Genomic DNA, 27351 nt, shown 5'->3' on the forward strand with positions numbered 1-27351 from the left:
TTCAAAAATGAACACAACATTTTTTATTTATTTAATACCGCTAACTTAATGTGAAAAACAGCACCTCATTATGAAGTCTCCCACTTCAACCTGCATAGGTCTGCCTTAACAGACTGCACAGAGCTTATTAAGGCTAATTTAACACTGATGCATCTTTATGTACAAATACAGCCATGTGAAATGTGCGTCACAGTCAGAGTTTGTGAACCTGAAAAGCTCCTGGACCGAACAGCTGAAATGACTAATTGATACCTGACAAATGTAAAAGACAAACCCTTCGTCTGTCAGCAGTGGAACGGATTATGACGCCATTTGACGGCAAACTTTATGACAGACAGAACGCTGCATTGGTGATCACTGAGGAGTTAAGTCACTTTGTGCATGTGCTTTTCTTTAGCTTTTCCACCTCTTTAACTACGAAGTACAATCAACACGGACAGAGCTTTTAGTTCGTTACTGTTAATAAAACCTGACGAAGCCCGTCTTAAAGCTTAACTGGTGCTGGTGCTGTCCATAGTTGCGAGCAGATGCGAGAGCTTAGCCCTCTGGGACGGGGTGATGTTCTGGCTCATGTGGATGATGCAGTCCATTGCTACTTCAGGGTTGGCCTGCACCAGGCTGGAACACAGGAGAAAAAAAATTATAACACAAGCTCAGCTATTAAACATACCAGAATTAATTATTTAAACAGAGAAAAACAAGGTATAAACAAGGTATAAAAGTAATAAAGTAGTATAACTAGTAATGTAAGTTATTATTTTGGGTCAAGCCCCATAGACATACATAATAAAATGGCTAATTTTAGAGCAGAAATAAACATGTTTAAAGGGGGTGAATCTTTATAAAACTCATCCACTAACTAAGTCTTAAAATTATGCATAATTAAGGCCGTGCCAACTTTGACAGGACTTTTTGGATTAGCCGGGAAGCTAGCCGAGTCAGGCCATCACACTGAGCTTCACAGTGGCTCTTCAGAAACCTATGGGTGACGTTACAGAGACAATGTCTATGTTTTATACAATCTATAGACATGCCTTTTTGGCACTGACAAGATTACAGTAGTGAAAATGAGCCCATATTTGTGGTTAATAAAATTTGCATGGCTGTGGCTGCACACCTGCGGATGTGTTTCAAAGTGTTTTCTCTTTTCAGGTAGTTGATGTTCTCTCGGATGGCTGATCGAGCGCCTTCCTCCTTGGACAAATGTTTCTCAAGCCACTCAACTACTGCTTGGTTATTATCCCAGAGGTAGGCCTGGAAAGGAAGATGGAAGCACCTTTAAATTTCTGATCAGTTTTAACAATGAAGTGACCAAAAACACAAACAAACACATGATTTGTGAGGCCCCAGACACAAAGTGGCACTGGATGGATTAGACATGCAACAACTACAATCTATCTTGCAGTCTTAAGTATGTAATTTTTGATCATTGATGATTTTAGCTCAATGTGACCAATCAGGTTCACTACTTTTATATATTTTAGATACACAGTCACGGTGTTTACATTACATGTAGTGAATCTGCAGACATGTTAGTCTGTGACTGCCACAACATACCTTGACTGTCCCCTCCGTTTCTACAAACCAGCGTCGCAGCATGGACTGCATGTGTCCGTCACTGAGGTCTTTGTTGGCCTGCAGGATCTCACACTTCACCACCTGCTCCAACAGGAGGCGACGCAGACGCCAGTAGAAGAAGGTCCGCACGTTCTTCCATTCCAAAATATCCTATCGAGTATCAAAAGGCAGACTGAGACACGGTATTTTTATGTATTTATTTACCTCATTATTTTTTGTTTCATTGGCTTCTTGCCTATGACTCTTAATTAATCCATGAACCCTCTACAATCAGATGAGACTGAGACATTCTGTTCTTATTTTTATTCTCCGATACGCCTAAGGAGAGGAGAGGGGAGAAGGTGAGGGGGTTGTCATTCTTGAAAATATGAATCATAGACATATTTACTTTTCTTTTTTACTCTTAGATTCTGTTTTTGTACCTACATCTCAAGCAATAAAAATACTTTATAGCAGAGTATTAAAGGGCACAGTACAATAAAATTTAAAAGCACAAAGCTCTAAACACAGTAAGTAAGTTCATTTTGTGTCAGTTATAACATCAGAGTGTTTATGAAGTGCTCACTCACAGTTATGACACCCTTCTCCTGCATCCTGCCTGGGGTGTCATGGAGCTCTACAAACTGCACTGCCACCTGGTGGTAGATGGGCAGCTGGAACTCCTCCCGTGCTTTGAGCTGTGACTCCAGCTCTCTGCGCTGTTTGTCTGACAGCACCGGGGAAGCTGATGGAAACAGGAGACTTGTTATGAAATCCAGCCGTACCGGAATTAAAAAGGAAAATAAATGCAGGTAGTGGCGTGCGTTGAGAAATAAATAGCCTTTACCAAGCTGATCAGCCAGACCACTGTAGACTGAATCAAGTCTTCTCATGGTCTTCAGCAGGTCCTTCCTCCTGAATTTGATCTCCACTGTTCCCTCAGCCTCCAGAACACCACCTCTGAACATAGACACAGCAACAGCACAACAAAAAAATTACATCAAGTGGCTGTCAATATCATTGTGTGTTGAATTTGTCTCTTTACGGACTTTCAAGATAGAAGACAGGGGCAAGGGGTTTGAGTGAGAGGTTGGAAGGGATGTTTGATGAGGAAAAAAGAAAAATGGAAAGGAAAAAATGTTTATTTTTAAATTGTATGACTTGCCCCTGTCCTTCAACAAAAAGATTAATAGAAAAAACAAACAAAAAAAAAGATTCATGTACCTGCTCTCCTTGTCTGCATAGAGCTCCATACACAGTGGGTTGATGGTGGGATCTATCACCACCCATGAGCCTCCTCTCAGCTCAGCTTGTGGTGGGATGTACACCAGCACCGGCTGATGGAAACCACGCAGGGCGTCCACGATGTAGGCCCCAAACTTCAGTATCTGGTCATACATATCTGGGAGAGAAATGGACACAAACAGTATTTTTTTTTTTTTAATTTAATAACATAAGCTCATACATGCAATGCAGTCTTTCTGCAAAGTTCAGCATCGATCTTGTACCCTTCATTCCACCAGAGAAGCCCCGCCAGTTGGCGAACACCATGAGAGGCAGACGTTCACGGTTGAAGTCACAGATCGCCTGAGCAGTTTTAAAGGCTGAATCTGGAAACCACACCTGGCCGGCCTGCTGCAGAACCTGACATCACCACACAAACGCAGGGACAGATGTCAATGATTAGCAATTAAACACATTATTCCTGATCATGGAATAAACTTTACGCATACTGGAAAAGCATCTTTCTTTGTTTTTTGAAGGCTTTCGGGAAGCAATGGGATCCTGACCTGCTCATAGGTGTTCTTGGAGCAACTAGCTGCCTCACTTTAGCTTACAAGTATGAAAAAATGTCTGTTTTGTTTTGAGGGCAATTGTAAAAATATTAATTTTGTGAGTGTGGGAACCGGACTCAGTGGATGGGAGGAACAGCAAACACACTTTATCTGGAGAGACTGAGATTTTATAATTAAGACAGACAAGGTGTGTTTTTCAAGGTAAGGAGTAATGTGCTGTTTCCAATGTAAAGCACCTTACTGTGTGTTCATTTTTTCTGTTTTACCATCTCTCTCTCTCTACTTTTATTGTAGATTCATACTATGTTCTCATATATTAAATATATATATATATCATATATTAAAAAACATGGACAGAGATGAAAAACTGTTTAAATCATAAATACGGGGTGAAATTTACTCACTCTAGATTCTGAGTCCAGGTTTGCTGGATCTGCTGGGACTGTGAACTCAACTGTGCGTGTTTCAACAGCGATGACACCGAGGGGGATTCCTCCTAACCTGTTTTCATTCAATAGGTGTCAATAAAAAAAACACACATACTTCATGACTGCATACATCGAGTGTTAAGAGATTTACCGTGCTCTGCCCACGACCACTGTCTGAGCCCAGGACTCCATGATCTCCATGAAAGAGCCGTGATCAAAGAATCCACTCTGCCAGGCGCCTTTCACCGCTACAGACACAAATTCAGACAAAGGGGAACTTCAGCAGGCTGATGACTGAAATACAACATGATCAGACTTTAAATCAGGTCTTGACACTCACTGGGGTGAGGCCTCCCAGCCAGCATCCAGTGGGGGTCATACGGTGCTTTTGTAGGAACATATTCTATCTCTCTGTCCACTGGATCTGTAGTTGATATAACGGGCACAGGAGAGAATTTGTTCTGTAAACAGAAGAAGAACTAAAGTTAGTGATCTGAGGTTTTGTTCATTTACTTTTATAGACCTGAAAACACCAAACTACATGAATGCTGACGCATTCAGCCAAACCTTTGGCATATAGGAGAGCCACTGTAGGATAGTAAAGACACCCTCAAAGTCATCTGGCACTGTGGTGTGTGTGACTCCATTATTGTGCATGATCTGGATCCCTCCCAGCTGGTTGTTGGAAGTGTAGACCTCTCTGCCCAAAACCTGCACAGGAATAAAGACTTCAGTGACAAGAGCCAGGGACTTTTTTTTTTTTTTTTCACTTACCACAAAACCACAAAATGGGACCGTTTGCATCAGCCTGCAACATTTTATTTAATACTGAAGTGAAACCAACAAACCTTGTTCAGAGCCCCTGCTCCAGTCAGGATAATGTGAGAGTTTTCCACCTGAATCACTCTCTGTCCCAAACGGACCAGATAGGCTCCGATTCCGATGGCGCGACACGTCACCTGCAAGAGCAAAAACGACTCGGTAAAAACATCCCAGAGGTTCATATGACCTCTTGTTCCTCAGAGAAATCAGGTCCGCATTCTCACCATACTGATTGTAATAATTTCCTCATAGGCCTGAGAAGATTCTCCAGCGATCATGCCGGAACCTCGCAGGTTCTCAACCCCAAGACCGTCATCCTTGCCGATGATGTCGGTGATGATGTACCTGTAAGAGACCGGCACAAGCAAGCTAAGCAATGTGCTGCTATGAACTAAGTCAGCAACTAAACATATTTTATCAATTTAAGTATATGCTATATTTAGAACATCTTCACCACTTTACTTTGCCGTCAGACAGCGTTCTCTAAAAGGAAACCTCTGTTATATAAGCCAAATAACGCTCTCTCCAAACCATAATTTTACCTTGCAGAACACAGGAGTTGCTGGTCTACTGTTGCCTTGATCTGTTATTTTGTTTGTGTCATTGCGTGACCGTCAAACTATCCTTTTAAAACACAAAAGTCACACAATTAGATGATAAACCAGCCATATTTGACTTATATAATGGTGACTTGCTGTCAGAAAAAGGCTTTCTGCCAGCAAATTAAAGTGGTAAAAACATTCAAAATCCAGCGCACGGTTAAACTGATATGGATTTTTTTAGGTGGGCCTTTTAAGGGGCTAAATCTTTTCTTGCTGCCCCTGACCACAGCAGTACATTGCTTCCATGTTGATGCTCCTCTCTGTTTCTGCAAACTATACCTTTAAGGGTGCCAAATATTTCAGTTAGCTGTACCTGGACTCTCCACCTTCCTCTACATGGTGACAGTGAACAGCGTTGGTGGAGCTGATACGTGTGTAGTCTTGTGGTGTCAGGTACAGGTACTTGAAACCCTACAGAGAAATACAGTAAATAACTCATACTAGGAAAGAAATATCAAACTGCACATACATATTTCAACAGTATTCCCTGTGGTCATTTCCTCGACTGCAGTTTAATGCAAATATTATGAGAAACACATGTCTGAAGTCACCTTGTAGGGGTCAGCAGGGTCGATCCAGGCCACCTGGAACATGTGTTTGAGCTCTTCGGCGAGGCCAATTCGCGCGCCGCTGTTGGCTGCGATGTAAATGCGGGGGATGCCCTCAGCCCGAGCCAACTCAGACGCCCTGAGGAAGAGCTCGTCCTCTTGAGGACCAAATGAGCCGATCATGTGAGTGATGTCGTTGCAGATGACGATGATGTCTCTGCCCTCTGGGTACTCTGGAGTCTTCATCTTCATCCTGAAGGCAACCATTCCCACCTGACAAGGAAATGTTTCAGCAGTTATCAGTACCATCAGAATTAGAAATCATGAACTGACATGAATGTTATTAAAAGTGCCCTACATCGTTGTCTCCGGGCAGACGGTTCATCTGCACGAGTCGACCTTGAGGGTCCAGAACCAGCTCGGTGCACATCAGCACGTCTTTAGGATGTTTGTCCCCTGAACCCCACAGCTTGAACAGAGCCTGCAGCAAGATTTTCAGTCAGACATCATGGGAAGCACAAAAAAAAAAGAAATAAACCCAATTCATGGACGTAGCAGTACCTGTCTGAACATCTCAGGGAAGTCATAGACGTATGTCGTCCCCAGAGTTTGAGCCTGGAAACGCTTCGCCTGTAGCAGGTCTTTGGTCACATAGGGAGTATTGATCAACATCCCGTGCAGAGGACCCGGTTTATCCCCATAAGACTGAAACATGATCTGAACAGGGAAAGAAGACGACATTTAATAACATTTAACTTTGATAAAAAAAAACAAAAAAAATGTTTCATATAAAGAGCGAACAACAGATTATGTTTTAATATTTACAACCACTTTTTATGCCAACAGCACTGACCTTCTAATCACCTTTATTTCTAAAAAGCTACTAGCAATGGTGGCCTGGTAGCTCAGTTGTCAGAGCATTTGCTCCATGTACAGAGGCTCTGAGTCGGTTCGACTTCTGTCTACAGCCTTTTTCTGCATGTCATCTCCCAACTCACTCTCACTCCTCCTTTCCTGTCTTCACTTTGCCTGTCCAATCTAAAATAAATCCATAAAAAACCCACAAAATCTATTCGACAAAAGCTACTAGCGACAATGTGTGCAGCTTATTCAGACAATCAGGGAAAAGGAAAGAAATATATTCAAATATATTACTATTGTAATTAATTTCCATCATGAGTCCACAGTTCTCCTGCCAACAATGTGGGGGTCTCTCAGAGTCCTTTTGCGCTTTCCCTCCAGATCTCTGGATATTCTAATAGTTAGTTTGATATTTTCTCCCCTTTGTGGATTTTTTTTCACTTTTTTACTTGAAATAAATGATGTCCCTGTAGCGAGTTTATGATTAGTTGGCAAAAAATGTCTATCTATCTTTTTCATGGCTGAAGGTGATCTCTCCCTCGTTGCAACTGACTCATTACGGCAGACCACCCACACTGTTATAATCTGTCAAAATAATAACTTACTACACAGTTTACTTTTATAATTTCATAAAGTGTTTGAAGAAGGCTGCTTCACTCTGCTGTCCTCACCTGTCCAGAACTCAGGTCAGTGACCTCCTTGTACAGGCTGATGTCCAAGTAATAGCCAGACTCATTAGTGAGAAACAGGCGGACAGGAATGGCGTTCCCAGTTGGTGTCAGACGGATGTTGATCTTCAGCTCAGCCTGCAAAACTCGCAGCTTCCACAGACGGCTGCCGTAGCGCATCACCATGGAGCGAACAGACTCCTCTATCTGAGGGTCCCATGAAGAGAAAAAGGATGTTAAAGACCACAGAGAAATAAATCTGGTAGATATACACAAGTGTGAACAGAAGTCTGCACAGACAGACAGAAATAATGTGCTGCACACTGACTTTAGATGGATCCATAATGACAGTGGGGACGAAGTTGAGGAAGATGTGGTTGCAGTCTGTGCGGACGCTGGTATTACTGAAGGCCACCTCCAACTCATCCATGGCCTCCAACAGAAGACGCTCTCCCTCATTTTGAAGGTATTCAAAGGATGCTTCCTGATAGTGAATAACAAGAGTTTTAAATACTGAAATACAATCACCACTAACCAAATACTACCGAAAGTTTCTTTAATCAGACAGTTACAGATTTACACACTAAAAGTGAATGCAAAGAGCATCAAAACCTTAACTTTTGTAACCATGCCTTAAACAAACGCACCAAACATGCAAACAGATTTCTTTCTTTGCACTTTGTTTGCAATTCTGCAACTGGGAAAACACTTACATTAAAAATGCAAAACATACGTGAAAATGGCAAACATGCACAAACCAATTAAAAAAAAACTTAAGCATTTGACCTTAGGAAAACGGTCTAAAAAACAGAACAAGTACAAATTATGTCTACTTTTCTAAAGAATCAATAAGATGTACTTTCCAGTTGCTCTGCTTACTTTTGTAATGAGATCTGAGTGGCGAATGATAGCTCGTATGAAGAAGCGGTAGTCTGTGACTTCGGCACCCTCCTGCACACGAGCGGCACCGAGGTAGAGGTGCATCTTGTGGTTGGCACAGGGAACGGCCGTCAGGTCGAAGTTTCTCATGCGGTTGAGCTCCAGCTGAAAGGCTAAAGCTGGTTCCAGGTTACGGTAAATACGATCCTCCTGGAACTGAGGAGAGGCACAGATCGGAGGGGTCATCATCTCATCTCGTCAGGGAGGAGCATATCAGCTCTGTAACTAACTGAAATCTGACTATCAATTCTACACTTACAGATTGTATTAAGTTCTCTGAAGAAAAACTTACCCCATCTCTCGCTCTGAAAGTAAAGAACTTGGGAAATTCTCTCTGTTAAAATTAAATAACAATAATAATTAGATACTAAGCAAATGTATATTTCAGTTATATTTGCAGCTTTACGGGTCAAAATTAGAGCAGCTATGGTTACATGTAACAAAATCATATTGTAGTAAGCAAGGAAAATGCTCAACAATGTGTCCATTATCAGGAATTAATGATACTGATTTAGAGAGCTTTGGTCAAAAACAATGAAGAGTAAAGAGCCATTCATAGCCTCATTAAGTTCTTCAAAAAATAACATATATATGAATATATACATATGATACAGTGAGCCTGATGAAAATGGCGAATTTTATTGTTGATTTACCTTCTGTGCAATCAAAAACGTGATTCTCCTGATTCCATACTCAAAGAGGACAGCCCTCTGTAAAAAAAAAATACACAATTTCAATTCAATAAAAACAATATCTCATATTAATAAGAATCAGACATGTTAAAGTTTTAGTTTGGATTAGTTAATTTGGGCTTGTATGAGGTACTTAAACACAGTCAGTGTATTACCTACAGTAGATGGTGGTCGACATGCCTCCATTTTTGAGAAACAGACAGGAGGACTGACAGGAAAATTTATTTTAGCCACTAAAAAAAAGGTCCACCTTAAAAAAAAATTGTATTAGTTTAAGTGTGCGCTATATTTAGAATATTTTCATGGCTTTATCTTGCTGTCAGACAGCTTTTTCTGACAGGAAACCACTGTTATGTAAGTCAAACATCACTCTCTCCAAACCAACCAAACTCCATTGACGAAATCAGTAATTTTACCTCACAGAACACAGGAGGCGCTGGTCTACTCTGGCTTCTAGCTTGGAAAAGGCTGGCTGATGGCAAGATTAAGCAGTGAAAATATTCTGAATTTAGCAGACACTTAAACTGTCTTAGGTGGACTTTCCAAACTGGGGGAGTGTCGACCGCCATCTACTGTAGTCAACACAGACATGGAAAACTGCCTAATACAACCCTGCATAAAAATAATCTGAACTATCCCTTTAAGAAGAATCAGTCACAAGTTAGGAAACTAGATGAGGCAGCTGACCTTCGACTGGGCAAATGCAGTGAAGTCTGTCACCAAGGCATCGTCATCTTCTGTGTCTGCTGTTTTTATGGACACATTAATTATGTGGATCGGGTTCTCCCTCGTGTTCTGTAGAGGACGGAAGAGAAATCAGTGGTGACAGAAACATGGATGATAAATACCTTTTTGTTGACCATCACACACCCACAGTGCTCACCTTGAAGTTCTCCTCCTCATACAGACTGGAGCAGGACTCTGAGTACGGACCACTCTCCAGGAGTGGTTCTGCAAAGCTGGAGAGAACTTCATCAAAGTTCCTGCAAAAGAAAAAGAAAAACATCCACAAATCTTTGGCATAAATAAATACAAGAAAGTTTCACTTTTTGCTGCTCCCCCCCTATTCATGTTCCTGTGCATGCTGGTGCTCTAGATAATAGAGTGTTCTCTATTGTTTATTATTCTTGTTATTATTTTGTATTTTTTTTAAATATATTTATTTATTTGTTTTGACTGTCTTACAGAATCAGTCACCCAATCAAAATGTGCCTTTATAGTGAACACAGGAAAAAGGAAAATTATCATGATGTTAAAAGTGACCTTTTGAAGTCATCAAAACACTGAAGAGCCACCATGGCGCCCATGCGCTGGCAGGGTGGAGCCAAGGCTCCGTCCAGGAGGAGGTCACTGCCCTGTCGCCTCATTTTAAACTGGCCTGTTCCACTTACTGGCACAGGAACCCTGAAAATGAGACACACACACACACACACACACACACAAACACACACACAGTGACAGGACAGGACCACTGAATGATCACATAGAGGCAGGTTTGCTTTAACAACAAAACACTTAACAGCCAAAAGTACAAGAGCGATTAAAGCAAGTCTGGATGTTCTTATCCACCGTCATGTCCAATTATGTTCACATACAGTCGATCGGTACATTATATATGTATTGAGCTGAAGGGGATTATGAATTATTGTTGTCAAGAGCAATTATTACAATATCTGATTGAGAGTTGCAAACCAAGAGAATACAGGCTCCCCAATTGGTGGCAGTCAAGAAAATCACAGGCATTCAGTTTTTAAGAGGAACAAACAAAAGATGAACCTCTCAAAAAGCTCAGTATTGTTTTACCAGATGAGAGAAGCAACAAAATAAAAAAGGGAGAAGCTCAGCTACAAAGTGGACTTGTTAGAGGAGTCCTGAAGCATTCGACATGCATTGCTGTGAGACATACACACGATCAGGTGGTCTGGCTGGTTGGGGAGGAGCTTTCTCTACCTGTTCAGAGTAGGGCTGCTCCCTCTGAAATAAGATGATTAACAGGTGAATATCAGCAGTGGATGATCAAAGTGTACCTCTACCTCGAGGCATTATGATGATTAGATTAAAAAAAAAAAAAGCACTTTAAAAGAAGCTATGCACATTCACATTAATGTCTGGTAGGTAAAATCATTCTGCATTAAAAGTTAAAGCCATAAAGCAGTTACAGCAGCAGTTTACAGGCCGCTCTGCACCTGCACCACTGGGTACAGGATAACCATTTTGTCATTTCATCTTCATTGATCTATCAGGCCAATATCATGTTTTGGAAGTGGTCTGATTCACCAGCAATCCAGTAATAAGACAACAATGTGTTTAACAGTGTCCAGGGTATTTTACCTGTTCGGATGTGACGACGGCAGCATGAACTGGAAGTCCACAGCGCAAGTTCCATCCTGCAGCTGGTGATGCTGGATGCTATTTAGCTCATAGGCGATGTAAGCTCTGCGCACATACACCTGCAAGTCAAGACACTTCCATGAAAGCGCAGAACAAATACGCCCTGGCTCATAAACGGCCTATCACATCCCTTGATAATGGAGCGTGGTACAAATGACACCTGCTGTTCAGGTGCACCATCAGAAAATGAGTGCAGAGGATGAGGAAGTCATTAATAAAAAGGACAAGTCAGCAGGCTGCTATTTTATTCCTTTTTTTCAAAGTGCATTAATTTTATTACCTGTGTGCACTGATAAATAATATGTATAAAGTTAAAGCAATGTGGTTAAATTTAAAATTAAATGGGGTAACACTTTATATTAAGGCACTTATAAGCATTAGTTAATAGCCTTATATCATAAAGATGCTTATTAACACAGGTGCATTAGATGTATACATCCTGATCCACTGTGCTCCCATGTAATGTGTTCGTCTACATGCCATGCTGAGTTTTTTTTTTCCCTCTATCCCTTAGAGTCTATGATCTGCTTGTATCTATCTTCACTGTCATGTTTGCTGCATGGTTTGTATTGCATCCTGTTCTCAAAAATCCAGTGAAAAAAACATGCATAAGAGGGAAACTTCTGAGTGTAAATCCACTGTTCATACCTCCAAAGCAGCCATGCAGACAACTTGATTGGAGTGATAGAAGAAATTGGGCAAAACATCAAAAATGGAAGTTTCAGAAAGGATGAGTTTCTGTAACAAATAACAAAAAAATATTATTCATTCGATATTCCAGCTCCTAAAAATATTTGCTGATAATACAATTACTTCACACGAAACTAACCTTCAAGTTTTCTGGACAAAACTGGTGGCCGTACATGTCGATGGCTGACAGGAAGATGGACTCCACCTGGTTGTGCCTCAGTTCATATGATGGTAAATGGGAGGCGATCAAGACCTAAGACACATTAACAAGGATGATATTCTGCATGACTTCTTGAAATTTTACAAATGATACATTGCTAAGCTTGAGGTATCCTGTCTGCCAGCCACCTTGATTAAGCAATATATTCAAAACAGACAGAAAAAGAGCAGAACGGTGTTTAGGACGCCGGCAGACTCGGATGTTACCTGTCTGGCTCTCAAAGCCACCTTTGAGTTCTCCATCTTGCTGAGCTGCGTGAGCTCGTTCAGAATGACCATCAACTCATCTGCTAGCGTGGGATCCCGTCCACACAGCTGGTCCTGCACAGTGCACAAAGTGTATTTTACTAAAACTGAAAAGAGTAATTCTGGTATTTTTAAATCTGGACCATATTTCCCAATTTTTTTGTGTCTAGGTGAGTAGGGAGAGTGCTGCTAAAATGTAATCCTCATGGGCAACTGCACACCATCAATGTGCGTTCAGTAAAAGTGCCTGTTTTTAACACCGACAGATTAAGATTGCTATTCTGACAACATTATGGGAAAGATTCCTGCACAAATAAACTGATAGATATGTTCTGTTTAACCAGAAACAGCCGCTTTACTGCTCTCACCAAAACAGTAATCATCATCATCTTCATTCAAACTTGACAGAAACCAAATAAAATCCACAAAAAATGTTTGTGTTTCTCTTTCCACTGGTCCAAAGTTCCGAAGTTGGAAGATTGTTTAATTTATACATGCAAGTGTTGAGGTTGATGAACGCCTTACTATGAGCATCGTGACCAGGATGTTCTTCTTGGAGACCTGAGCGTGAGAGAAGATGTATTCGAGCACAGGACTCATGTCAGGTTTGTGCTGCTCTCTCAGGTTGATGACACATTTGTCATAGTGAGCTGTTTGTGAAAAACAAACCACAGTTCAGATTAAATGAGAACTGTAGATGAGGGCTTTTCTTTTAAGTTCAATGTATCACTGTCACCTTGCTGAAACTGCATCTCCACTTGCAGGTACCGCTTCAAAAGTTCGAGAACCACAGACTTCATATAACCACGGATTCCACTGCGGTACCTGAAGAAGACATATTGAAACACAGGTCATTAAATGCAATACCAATATTGTTCTATATGTTCTGTTTTAATGCTGCACAAGACAAAAAAACAGACCTCTGTACCAGCTGAACGATACTCTGAGTGTTCATGAAGAACACCTCTCGGTCAGCCTTCCTCTGCAGGGTCGCTGCATGGCTATCGAGAACATTTGCAATCTGGAACACAAAGGTAAACATCATCATATAATACTGATGTACAGTGACCATTTGTCTTGAAAGGTATCTGTCATGCTACTGTGCATCTCTCACCCTTTGGCTGGGGAACTGGCAGAGGACAGAGGTGATGTTGCTTGCGTACTGGGCCATGATTTTACGTATGTCTTTCTCCACACCAGGAGGAATTCGACCCGCCACACTCGTCATGATCTCCTGGAGTTCCAACAGCGGCAGCGAGGGGTCCCTTAAAGTCTTCATCAGGGTCGCCACCCACTGTTTCAGCTGCAGACGTGATCATGCACATATAATTAATGAAACTGATGATTTCATTTAAGAATATCTAGCAGCAGAAAGTCTGTGTTGTACCTTGGTGCTGAAGTAAGGCTCTTCAAGGCAGTAACCATCCATTACTTTACCCAAGTTTTCCAGCACGCTGTGAAACACCTGGTGAAGCTTTTCCCCGACAATGGGCAGTGGCTGCTGGGGTGGCAGAGCGGCCGTGTTGAGCTCCACCTACGACAGGAGAGGGAAGAAATTCAAATTAATATTACCTGAAATTACCAAAAGCACAGCTAACACTTGGGACACAGAATATAATCTGCTCACAACACGGTCCATGGATTATTTTAAATAACTGGGTCATGGTTTCTGTAAAAAGACATTGCTTTTGAGTTTTTCAAATGTATTTTTTTTGGAACTTTGAGCGCTGCAAACTGAGTGCCATCTAGTCCCGTTACATTGGAGAGAGGCCAGACATCTCTACAGCTGATTTCTTTAAAACTTTCGACTCGCACCAAAAAAATCTAGACAGATAAACAGCACTACAGGCCAGGAGGGAAATATTTAATTTTGATAATAGGGTGAACTGTCCGTTTATAATTCAAGTGGTTTGAGACTTCTGCTTCTCCTCTTGGAAAATCTAGCTCATGATGTAAGACTTTGGCCAATCACAGGCTAGTAAGATAGATAATTGTTGAGTCTCATTATTATATTATACTATTATCATTATATTATTTGGTGACCTGTGAATGAGAGTGAACAATCAACCATATTTCTCAACAATTGCATTCTGCACCTTTAAGAGAACAGTTTATGCACTTGTGATTGTCCACTGACTTACTCGATGTATACTGCTGGGGTCATCCAGGTCTATATGTGCCATAACACAGCCCGGCTCCAGGACTGCTCCAGGTCTCTTGACAAAATGAATGCAACCGGACTGCTGCACAGTCAACGTCATCACCATCTTCATCACCTGACACCGCCGCACAAACAGCCAGTCAATAAAAATACAAATAGACACAGCGTGACAGACGACTGAAGAGATAAATCTGACCGAAACTGTCACATTCACCTCAATCTCTGCATAGGTCTCCCCTGCACAGACATGACCTCCATCCTCGGTCAAGTACTGCAGCAGTTTACCGGCAGACGGCGACCTCAGCACCGTGGGATCCTTCTCTTTCTCAAATACACAAGTCTTGTTGCCAACGGTGATGCGGTAGCTGAGGGGGGTGAAATCATTCAGAAAAAATGAGTAACACAAACAAACAGCTGAACCCATATAAACAGATTCAAGAGCGCTTGCCTGTCCACTTCCTCCTTCATGTAGGTGGTGTGGCTGCTGCCATCATAGGACAGCAGGAGGCCGCCATCGCTCAGCCTGTGGACGTCTATCTCGATATTGGAGCCGTTCATTATGACGACATAAGTTGTTGGGGATTGCCGAGCGACCTGCAGGCAGCAGCGGTGATAATTTATTGATTAAAAAAGGTTCAACAAGAGTGAAACAAGGAATATGTGGAGGGAATAAAGCAGATACCTTGAGGCAGTACTTGACTCCTTCATATATGAGATCCACGTTGACAGAGTTGAGGAGACTGGCTGCAGGCAGGACTTGGCCTCTGTAGATGCAGCAGATCGGGTTTTTATTATAAGTCTATATAAACATACACTAAGAATTGTAGTGAGTCGTTAAAGGGATAGTTTGGATTTTTTTAAGTGGGGTTGCATGAGGTACTGACTATTTCAAATGTATCTCACACAACCACACTTCAAAAAATAAGAAATGTTCCTGTAATAAGAAGGGACTGTACGACTGACCTTTCCAGTGAATGTAGGAAGTCAGACATGCTCTTCTGGAAGCTCGCATCAGCGACATGCAAGGCCCCACAAACAATCCCCAGCATGGTATCTGGTCTCTCCGCCTGCAGGAAGAGAATGTGGCTTCATAACACAAAGACACTACACGCTTATTCAGTGACCTGGTCAAGCAGCAGGCCGTCTGACGATTTATGGCAGAGGGTCGTCAGTTTCCCACCTGCACTTTCTCTGCAATGAGATGATCCAACCAGCCGGTGTCGATGTCATTATTTCTGAAGCTTTCTGTCTCCAATAACTTAATGAGGTATTCAACTGTTGTCCTGAAGTCACCTCTGATGGAGAGCTCCTTCATAGCCACCACCATGTTCCTGAAGCACGACGTAGATAAACACGTTTTAACTTCAAATTATTATATAACTTGTTGTTGTTCATTTTGGTATAAGGAAGCTTTATGAGGCTTACGAAATGGCTTCTTCACGGTTCTCGCCCCAGGAGAAACAGTGTCCAAACTGGGAGTCTGCAAATTCATGGAGGCCACCAGTGGCTCCCACGCTGAAATAACCCCAGACATTTTTACTGCTGCGGAAGTTCAGCTCCTGCACGGTGCCTGAGCTGGGCTTGAAACCCTGTGACAGAGGATGATGAGTCAGTGGCGCCAAATTAAACGTACGTGACAAAACGCTGTGTTTGGTGCACTGATGAAATGGAGCTCTACCTCATCAGGGTTCTCACTGGTAATCCGAGCAGCTATGACGTGCCCTCTTGGACTCGGCAGGCACTCTGGAGTCTCAAAGTTAATGACGGTGTCGTCCCACGGAGCTTCTCCATAAAGAAGACGAATGTCCTTAATTCTATGAAGCGGGACGCCCATTGCAATCTGTCAGAGATAAAACACTGAGTTAAAATGGAAGGGTTGGATCTCTGGCTGTAGCTAGCTGTGGTATAAATCTTCTTCCTGTCCACTGACAGAAGTTTACCTGAAGCTGTGCAGCTGGCAGGTTTACATCTCCGATCATTTCTGTGCAGGGATGTTCCACCTGGAGACGAGGATTCAGCTCCAAGAAATGGAAACTTCCATCTTCAGAGAACAGATACTCCACAGTACCTGCACTCACGTAGCCCACCATCTTGGCCAGTCGCACAGCATACTGGGACCAACAGAGGAGAAAAACGTAAAATGTCTTAAACTTCAAATAAATCAGTAAGTACCAAAATTTGTCATGACATGAGATCGTGCAAAATTCACAAATGATAAACGTACAAATCCATGAAGCTGATTAGGAGATACAGAGTATTCGCATTTGCAGGTGAAATGCAATGTGCTTTAACTTGCTTGGTTAACACTCCTGTACATACAAATACATCCAGCAGCATAAACTGACCCGTTCCATTTGCTCTAATGTCGAAGGAGCAGCTATGGTGGCCGGAGCCTCCTCTATGATCTTCTGGTGCCTCCTTTGGATGGAGCAATCTCGTCCAAACAGAGAGATGGCGTTTCCATACTCGTCAGCCAGTATCTGAACCTCAAGGTGTCTCGCATGCTGAGCCAGCTGCATGATGAAGATAGGCGAGCCAGGCACCTCTGTCTGAACCTAAACTCAAGAAAAAAACAAAACAAAACATGCTAGCAGTAAGATCTACGTCAAATTCAACTGCATAAAGTGGTGTCTAAACCACAAATAAATCAAGTATTAGGTTGTGAAATTTGGTAACACAAACCTGTCTAAAGAAACCTGGAAAATCCTCAGAACTTTCTACTTTCCGGATTCCCTTTCCACCTCCACCCTCAGAGGCCTTGATGACAACTGGATAACCAATTCTCTCGGCCCCCTGCAAAGAAACACCACATTAAATACAGGTTAGCAAAAGATACCTGATTGAAGGGAATCATTTTAGGAAAAACCCTAAACATGCTTACTGCCAGGCCTTCATCTACATCCTGAACACAGCCCTGTGTGTAGACCTCTGGAGGAACACTAATTACATGGCCCAGTCTTTGGTCCTCTTCAGGCCACTCCACCCTCAGACCTGGAGCAACATGACATGCAAGGATCGAACATCAAAACACTGGATTCACTCTGTACAGATGTGCAGATAGGAACTAATTAAGCTAGTACCAAGTTACATTGAAACTTCTCCAGGCAAATGATACCTGCATTTAATCCTTTTTGTATCCAGATCTAAAAAAGATGACTTATTTGTATGATATTACTTGTTCAGCATCAAATTTTTTGATAGTATGGCCCATGGTATCTGATAAAAAAAGGTCAAACTGTGAATACTGTCGATTACCTCAGGAAAGATAATTGGTTACCAGGTTAATTTAATCAACTTTTTGTGTTAAAATTTTGCTTGGATTTTGGTGGCCTGTCCAGTTGGCATTAAATGAAGCAGGGATGCAACTAATCATTATCAGTTAACCTGCCAATTATTTTCATGATTAATCAATTAATCATTTAGTCTATAGAATGCCAAAATGTAAAAAAATACTCATCAATTGTTCTCATAAATGGCAAACAAAACAGCAAACCTTTACATTTAAACAGCCAGAACCAGCAAATGTTTGACATTTTTGAATGAATGAAATGATTATCAGATTATCAAAATAGCTGGCAACTATTTTTTCTTGATTGACTAATTGATTTAATCGATTAGCCATTGCAGCTCATAATTTTTCCAATCATACTCAGCCCTATCACAGAGTCTACATCCCGTGTCTACAGTACGGTTTGTGTTACTGTACATTATGTGAACTGAGACAACGTGGGAGGTGAAGCATCACCTGATCCGCTCCACGGCAGTGTGGGAATGTTGGCACTCTGAGCCACAATGGAGGAAGCCACCTTATCTCCCAGAGCCCACATGGCCTTGCTGGACGGCCCTGAGAGAAGATCAGTCAGTTAGTAATAACGTCTGACATGAGCGCAAATAAATCAAACAAAAATAACGTGGTTTCACACTTGACTTTTTACCTAAGAATGATATTCCTGCTTTGTTTAACAGCTCAGGGAGTTTGGGATTTTCTGAGGCGTGACCCCATCCAGCCCACACAGCCTGTTAACAGTGATACACACACACACACACAGACACACACACAATCATTTATCACAGTTTTCTTATTAACAGACAGAACACTGCTGTTTTGATAAATGGTAAAGAATACCTGCACTGGGATTCTTTTAGCAATGTCTACTATCAGCTCTACGTTGGCGTAGTTGTTGTTGTTGGGTCCACCGGTGACAGGAACATAATGGTCTGCCATTTTAATGTATTCTGTGAGGGAAAAGAGAAACTTAAAACAATTTTTTCAGGACAAAGGTTCAGGAAATCGCTCTCTGTGGCACTTCACAACAGCTGACTTACAGTTTTTCTCACTCAGATAACTGCTTTGTGATAACTGCTGGGTAATAAACAAATGATAAGTAAAAGCTCACAATGACCTGCATTAGCTTTCAAGTCTTCAGGGGTCACCATGACCACAAAACGAATGGTCCGCTCATTACGAAACATTTCGTAGGACCAGCGACGGATAGAGCGGATACATTTGACCGCAGCTATACCGTTGTTAGCTATCAGCACCTGTGACAGAAACAGAAAGTGGCTGTGTAGCTTTGAGAAAAGAAAGAAACTGGGAAATGTTGCAATGACATTAAGCAATGAAAAGCAGAGATTCAAAAATACAGGAAGGGACTTTCATTCTTACTTTTTCAATGACACGGTTGCCACCAAACCGGGTGACAAACTCAGCTGGAGAGGCCACAGTGAAGTCCCTCTGTAGATCCATCTTTCTGTGTTCACGTCCTTTTCTCACCAAGTGAAGACCAGACATGCTAGGCCTGCAGTGGAAATAAAACTCGTGGTTAGATGTCTCGTCCAGCAACACAGCAAAACATAATCACCCGGGTGTGTTCTGCTGCAACACGTATTAAATAATCTGCAGGCTGCAGATCATCCTCTAAGATTTCATGACCAGAACAGAAAAAAAACTACAGACTACAGTGCTTCTCTTGTTTTAAAAAAATAATAAACCTCTGTTTATTGGAATTCAGAGTTCATAAATCACAGAATCATCATATCAAATAATTCCAGTATAATCACCATCCTCACCTCACCTCACCAAATATCTCTCACTACGCAAGCAGCTTTTAGAATCGCTTCATTCACCAGTCAGACACACAAAGGTAATCTATTAAATGGCTGATCAATTTTGAACATTAACTGGCTATCTGGCCAGTTGATAAAACAATTCATTGTTAACCCTGACCCCCACTTCCCTAGCGGCCCTCCAAGATGACCAAAACAGTGACATAATGTACAAATAGAAACATACAATAACCTCATTGGATGGTAGGGCTGCACAATTAATCACATTATCTAAATCGCAATATGGCAAAGTGCAATATCCAAATTGCAAAACACTGTTATAATGGAGTACTGTAGTGCTGCAGATATGTCCCAGCCTTCTCCAGTTGGAAGAACGGATCTCAACAAATGTCACATCATCACGATTTTATTTTATCACTTATTATTTTATTTTTAAGCAAAACATGCTCTACAGTGCTTCTCTGCAGACATGATGGTAAAAAGCCACACAGAGGCGCAGTGTGAGTCAGGGACTGTGACTGACGGCCCTGAAAATCAAAAACTCAAGTCAAAGTTCAGACAGCATGTGGACCAGCCCATTTATTTCTGACCTTATCTTCAAAATTGCACGTAACCACAGTGCTCTTCACAGAAAAGTGCAATCTCAACAAACTACAGAAATTAGACCCACGCTATCACTCTGAATGTACCTTTTTTATCGGATGTTCACCCCAACAGCAGAGGCAATAAAAGGTAAATGTATTATCAGCACAATGCATTCATACAAGCTGTACCTTCTGTACCCAATCAGGCTACAGGGTTGTTTGCAAGAGATACATTACTGACTTTTAAAACATATATTCAAAAACTGACAGATTATTAACTATCAAGGACACTGATAAACAGTATCTGGAACAGATTTAATTTGCAGTAAAAATTAAAATCTTTTCAACATTTTCTGCCACTTTATACTCCATACATCTCCACTTTGTTACATTTATTTGATAACTTCCTTTGCACTGAACACTAACAGATTATTCTACAGTGTAGTACAGTTTGTCATGATTCCAGAGTTTTAAACATTGATACAGGACTAGTTTAGAAAAATGATACTCGATACATCTTTTGATACCACGTCTAAGAAGAAAAATGTCTCATGCACACAAGCTAAGTCTTTCTTTTTTTTTATTACCAGCCTGCACACAGGGCTGGTGGAGAAAAAGTCAATGAACTGTGTGGTTTTGCTGCGAGCCAAATTTCAGGCAGGACAGTAAAGACTGAACTGAACTGACCTGAGGTGTTTGATACTTTCAATACTAAAATAATTATTATTGTATCATTATAAACACCTTGTACTGAAAAAAGTATTGAAGTATCTATACTTTTACCCACTTTACATAGTCAGTGATAGTAATTATTAGGGCTAAAAATAATATCACAATATGTTTTTTTTTTTACCATATTGGGCAGCCCTTGTAATAATAATTATGGTTTTGACTATTTATTGGCTTGCTTTTAGCTCTTAAATGCAATTTTAATGTTTGGTTTTATTTTAATGTATTTTCATGCTCTTATAAAACACTTTGAACTGTCTTGTGTCTGAATGGTGCTCTTTGCTTACTCTAACAATCAATAATGAGGTCTATTTGCAATAACATATGCCGCTTTCCTGTCAAAGTCAATGTAATCATCTAATCATATAAAAACAGCTAAATTGGTTGGTAAATTTTGTAATCACAAGCTCCATTTTAATGTTACAAAAGTGCATAATCTCATCTGCTTTACTGTTTGATTACAGTACAGATTCTTGCCAGATTAAAACGGGAATTTGCGTTTAAAACTGAAACTGTAAAAATTGAGCTTTACTGACGTGCTAATCTTATTGTCTGAAATCCTCTATAACCTAAATACCAGCAGCATTACAACACACAAAACACAATACACTTTAAACACTGTTTACATTAAGACAAGAACCGCAGGGCAACTTTTTCCTGTTCTGCAAGACACAATTTGAGTAAAAACTGCCAAGAAACCTTAGGTAGTTCTACGTACCATGATTATTAGCATTCCAAAGTCTCTCCTGCTTCATAGAAATTCTGTCTCACGTTAAGATATCACTGACCAACACCTGTGCTGCACCGGTGAGCTATACTCTGAAGGTAGGGTGCAGTCTGAGCCGATATGAACTTTAAACTTAACTCCTCTATTGTGCTGTTCACTCAGGAACAGACATACAGATTGCACTCTTGTTATTGAGCAAGTTTTTGATAACCTTAACCGGTGTCATGCACTCCTGATCCACTTTCTGATCTTTTTCCAGGACATAAGGCACGAGAGGGCAGACGGACTTCACTGAACAAACAATGGGAGTCTATTCATAAACATGACTTAGTGACTAAGAGGAGCATTTGTGCTAAAACAGGCTTAGCTTACTGTACTGCTTCATAAGGAAAAATATTCTTTCTGGTCTGTTTTACACTTCTTAAACTCCTCCAGAGGGTAAACACATTATTGTGGGAGTGTTTTTTTTTTCAATTTCCTCAAACTTACATGTGCCAAGACATACTCTGTTCAGTTACATAACGACAGTATGAACACATGAGTGAGCCTTCCAGCTCACAAATGTCTGCAGAAGTTGCTCCAGTGTCTGTTCTACTTTTAACATTTCTGCACATTCCCATTTATTTCTGCTGCTGAAAGCATGTGATAACTGCCCACAAAATAAACACAGCAGCAAAAGCATCAAATTACAGAGATCGGTATTCAAATTTTAATGGCTCTTACCCTCTGAGATATGGGAATAAGCCATTTCCCTCCATTGTGGAGCAGACATTGCCGTCCCACGTGCCTTTATAGCGAGACTAAGTTTTAAAATCTAAGACCAACACAAAGAGAGCTCTACAAAATGTTCCTCTCCGGCGCTTCCTCCCCTCTCCCCTCCCACATGTGCAGCAAAATAATCCAGAAATCTCCTGCGAGAGATCACAGACTGTTCCTCGCAAATATACACAGAGCAGAGACAAGGCCACCAGTGGGACAAAAGTGGTCATTTTGCTCCATTCTTAAAAGAAAGCAACTAGATTTATTTTCTTTTGCATTTTCTTCTGCTGCAAAACTATTCATCTGAACTGCAGGAAGATGCTTCTAAAGTTTAGATTTATGAAAGAAAAATGACCTACCTTTCTCCACTTCATGATGCTTCACACAGGTCACACTAGCCCACACAGCTTAATGCATTTGGATAATCAATCAAAGCTTGTCAAGTGGAACACGTAGCTGGCTGCTCCAAGCAACCCCTGTGACCCACGATCACATCATAAACCACCCCCGGGTACAAAAATAACTCTCCACTATGCAGAGTGTAAAAAAAAGTTAAAAATAAAAAATCAGTGGGGGATTTCAAAGTGTTTTTTGTTCCCTGTGTTATGACCTAGAGTCACCGCACTTCTCAAAGTCATTTGGTTCACGGGCTCCTGTTCCAATAATAGAACCGGCGGGGTGTTTGGCATGCAACAATAACACAGGTCAACTCGATGCAGTCAGGTGATAACGCACAGCGTGTGGAGACAGGACAAGTAGGAGCGAAATGACACATCAACAGCAAGGCTGCACAAAACAACTCTCTTTATACTCAGATGAATATTTGGCAAGCGTGAGATGCTTCCATGATGTCACATGCCGGAGTTGCAACTTCCAGACAACGCTTTCACCTGTGTGGAATCGCATGATGGCAGTGATGAAAACAAGCCTGACCCCAGACAGTTAATATTAAAGAGATAGTTTGCATTTTTGAAATAGGGTTGTTTGAGGTACTTATCAATAGTCAGTGTATTAGCTACAGCTGATGGCAGTCGGCATGGTCCCATTTTGAAGAGGCAGCAGGAGTACCACGGTAGTGTAACTGTACCCCATATTTCAAGTATTTTCAACACTTTACTGTACTGTACTGATGGAAGAAAAAATGCCATTTTATAAGCCAGATATCACTCTCTCCAAGCAACCAGACTCTAGAGGCTAAATCAGTCATTTTACTTTGCACAGCACACAAGTCTATGGTCTACAGCTGCTTTGATTGGTTAGTTTGTTTGTGTTAATGTGTGACTAGTGTTTTGAAGGGTTAGTTGAAGTCACACAATAACAGAAACTAACTGATTGTGGCAGTTGTAGACCAACGGCTCCTGCGTTCTGCAAAGTAAAATGACTGATTTTGCCAAAGGACTTCAGTTACTTTGGAGAGAGCCATATTAGGCTTTTAAAATGGTCTTTTTCCCATCAGAAAAGGCCGTCTGATGACAGAGCAAAGCAGTGAAAATATTCTAAGTGTAGTGAAAACACAAACTAATATTGATTTTTCAGGTTGCTAAAATCCATTTTGTTGGTGAACCTGTCCACAGCAGTTCATTGCTTAGCTTCCAAGCCGGTGGCTCTCTCTGCTGGATGGACTGATGTACCTCACTCAACCCCACATCAGAACATACAAACTATCTCCTTAAATTCACTTAAGAAGAAACAGGATGTTCCTCGATGCTTGTGGAGCTGGACTGTGGTGCTGCAGAGGACGTCTGCTATTTCTCTAGCTTCATGTGTGACTTAGTCCCACTCCTTATACTTTAGCCACGCAGGCCAAATGGCTGTATGTGTTTATGACTGCATGCCCACATGAATGCATGCACATACATACACTGCAATAGCTGGTCTTAGCTGGTTGTTTTTAGGTGGGGCTATTTTTAGATGGCTAAAATATGTTTCGTTGCTGACTCTGTCCACAGCACTACATCGCTTAGCCTCTGTGTTGCTCTGTATCTCCAAACTTGGGGCATGTCGACCACCATCAATAGATACCTCTTACAACCACACATAAAAAATCTCCAACTGTCCCTTTAAATTGAACTTAAGAGAAACAAGGCCTTACTTGATGCTTGTGGAGGAGCTGGACTCGTGCACTGCGGAGGATTTCTGCTGGGTTGAAGATTTCTGGGTGGACGTCTGTGGCTGAGATGCTCCGCTTGGAGGTTCGGTGACCAGAGTTTCATCGTCTGAAGAGTTGTCCTCCGACGCACCGAGGATGAACTTGAGGCGTTCTCTCGCCTCGGGCCCTGATCTGAGCATTGGCATGTTGGGTTTGGCAGGTTTCTGGGTGGTCTGTCGCAAGTTCTCTGGAGTGACCTCGGAGGACGCCTGCAGAGCGTCAGTGTCCACTGTTTTGACGTCGGAGACACCACTCATCTGAGGTTTGTTATCCTCATTGTGTTGTGAGGTAGAAGGAAGCACCGACAGGGAATGTTCACCCGGATGAGGGGATTTTGTGGCGGGCCTGTCCTCCTCGGCTGCAGACGGACCACAGCCAGGTGGAGATTCCTCTCCTTTCACGGGCATCGCCACTGTCTTGGTATTAATCCTCCACAGTAGCAACAATATCCATAGGATTAATCCCAAAACTGCAAGAGGGAGCATTCACAGGCATCCTCTTGAGACTGCAACAACAGAACAGAGCCAACATTAGAATTCATACAAACATCATAATGACTACAGTTGCAAATTGTAAGTATTGTCTTCAATCAGTTATTGGTAGCATTAACAATAAATTAACTGATTGATTATTATTTAAAAATTGTGAAGGGAAGGTGAGTTGAGCGGTATTCAGTTGGTTGCAATCTACAACCTCACCGCTAGATGCCACTAAATCCTACACACTGGTCCTTTAACGCTATGTAGCATTGCTGTCTGTTAACTATTCTAGTCTGAAGACATTTCTCTTGAGGTGATCAGAGGTCAAAAGCACTTTCAGGACAGGGCCATGCTGGGTAATTTGAGATAAGACCTGTGGGTTACGCTCAACTTCAAAAGACAGGAGAGAAACCATTCTATTTCCATACCAGCTCAATCCTAACAGAACAAAGCTGTACTGACAAGTGTGTTTTCTATTAAGTAAATCAATTAAAATCACGTTACGAGCAATCGCTAAACTTTACACAGCCATACGCACCGTCTCATTGACTTTCTGTCCTATAAGTCAATAAATGTATAAATATTTAAATGTAGTTCACTATGCCTGCAGTCTGACAGGCTACATTCCCCAGCCAGCGTCCAGTGAACATACTGTCTGTGACAGCTGACACGAGAGCTGAGTGTAGCTGCTTCATTTGGGCTAAAGGTCACCAACACTGAGGGAATGAAGGGTGAGGAAGAGGAGGAGGCACAAACAGCACTCATGAGCATCTGCAGGCATGAAAATAAAGACAGAAATATGAAAGATGTGTATGTTATCCATGTAAAACAAATAGGGACTCCTTGTCATAGAGTCTGTATTCTTAATAAAAATTCATATTTTAATATTCAGTCATTTGTCCACTGAAGCCACTTTGAATTTGACAGAGGCAAAGAACAGATTCAGGCATTGCTTCCTCAGATTAAATTCAGATATTTAAGGAATTTCTTAATTGAAAAAAATTATCTATTTATTCCATTTCATATGTCATAACCAGTTTTTAAATCTCTTTAAAAGTTTATTTTAGATGCTACTGGTAGTTCCAGTGCTGCTAATTTAAATTAAAAGTTAGTTACTCCACTATAAATTTAAAGTGTGATATAGTGTTGACTCAAGCTCCATGCTGACCTCAACAGACTGTCAAATGTACACAAAATATCACAGATAAACGTGGCTTATCAACTGCAAACAGAACTAAACGCATGCCGATGTATTCTTTCTTTCTGACACAAAAATACATCAACTTATGTGATAAAATTAAGACTAAAAGAGGTTAAAACAAAGCAGGATGTCTAAAATTAAGTAAAATTTAACTGAAAATTCGCACCATGTTCTACATGTCAACCAAACAGGAACACTGACCTGCTTTTACGATCAGACATGAGGTCTGTTTGTGTCGGCAAGATGAATAAGGTTTAAATAGTTATAGTGAATTTGTAAAATTGAAATTTGAAAAGCGTGCAATTTACACTCACCACTACAGATGACGGACATCACTGCTCAGTCGTTGTTGTTGCCAGGCAAGCTAACTTGCTAGCTGACAGCCAAACCCCAGTTTATTTTTCATAACTTTAAATACAACTCAGAGTAAACTACTTTCTTCACTTTCTCTTTATCTCCAACGACACCTCAAACTCCGTCCAAAGTGAACCGCACCGCTGCTAAAGGTTTTATTTTAATCATTTTCATGACAGCAGCAGCAAATGTCAAAGCCACCTACCACCACACCACTCTCTCTCGAACCCCCACCGACCGCCCAACACCTCCTCCTTGCTCCGATAGTAAACATGTGAGGGGAGGGACGGGGGGGTTCAGGCTCCGCCCAAGGAGCAAAGAACACCAAGATCGTCTAATAAAAAGATATTTCAGTCTGTGGCTAAAAACGCGGTTAAAATGCGCTCCTTAAGAACTGGACTACGTTCACGCCAGTATAATAATAATAATAATTTTCGTGATTAAATTTCACCATATTTTATTTACATTTTCATATACTTACATTACTTCCCTGTATAGGAATAATTGTACAGAGTGGTATTAATAATTTTACTCAAGTAAAGTCTCTAAATACTTAATTCATCAATGCCCAGCATTCATCTGCTTCGCTCTGCCTTGGTTGTTAAAGACCTCACAGACTCAGAATATTTGGTTCGAGTGATTCATCTTGTTCAATAAACGATCCTTGTCCTTCCGCTGCCCT

At 41.3% G+C, this 27351-nt stretch overlaps 1 protein-coding gene across 4 annotated transcripts; it reads right to left on the reverse strand.

Annotated features, from left to right (window-relative positions):
* acacb (acetyl-CoA carboxylase beta) lies at nt 1–26916 on the reverse strand. Of its 4 annotated transcripts, XM_084727983.1 has the most exons (55): nt 26630–26916; nt 25653–25885; nt 24579–25140; nt 19287–19419; nt 19024–19162; nt 18747–18856; nt 18556–18637; nt 18366–18464; nt 17502–17611; nt 17303–17413; nt 16966–17175; nt 16561–16731; nt 16299–16460; nt 16046–16209; nt 15801–15951; nt 15584–15687; nt 15303–15384; nt 15069–15214; nt 14835–14985; nt 14601–14735; nt 13847–13993; nt 13574–13762; nt 13380–13480; nt 13196–13284; nt 12985–13109; nt 12421–12534; nt 12134–12247; nt 11953–12042; nt 11245–11363; nt 10864–10887; nt 10177–10317; nt 9797–9896; nt 9601–9708; nt 8875–8931; nt 8514–8555; nt 8162–8377; nt 7611–7766; nt 7286–7489; nt 6315–6470; nt 6112–6234; nt 5757–6026; nt 5519–5616; nt 4828–4948; nt 4630–4740; nt 4349–4492; nt 4122–4242; nt 3933–4029; nt 3758–3854; nt 3066–3201; nt 2782–2959; nt 2405–2517; nt 2148–2302; nt 1558–1728; nt 1118–1254; nt 1–618 (listed from the first exon to the last, which is right to left on the reverse strand). In XM_084727983.1, exons 3-55 carry the CDS (start codon nt 25118–25120, stop codon nt 492–494), a joined length of 7293 nt encoding a protein of 2430 aa, XP_084584109.1. In that variant the 5' UTR covers nt 25121–25140; nt 25653–25885; nt 26630–26916; the 3' UTR covers nt 1–491. The 4 variants fall into 4 exon arrangements, with proteins under 4 accessions (XP_084584109.1, XP_084584108.1, XP_084584110.1 ...); XM_084727982.1 differs by lacking the exon at nt 25653–25885; XM_084727984.1 differs by lacking the exons at nt 10864–10887; nt 25653–25885.
* Between the last annotated feature and the right edge of the window lie 435 nt (nt 26917–27351).

The sequence above is a fragment of the Lutjanus erythropterus genome, chromosome 10, assembly GCF_056507025.1.
Source record: "Lutjanus erythropterus isolate fLutEry1 chromosome 10, fLutEry1.hap2, whole genome shotgun sequence".
NCBI lineage: Eukaryota > Metazoa > Chordata > Actinopteri > Lutjaniformes > Lutjanidae > Lutjanus > Lutjanus erythropterus.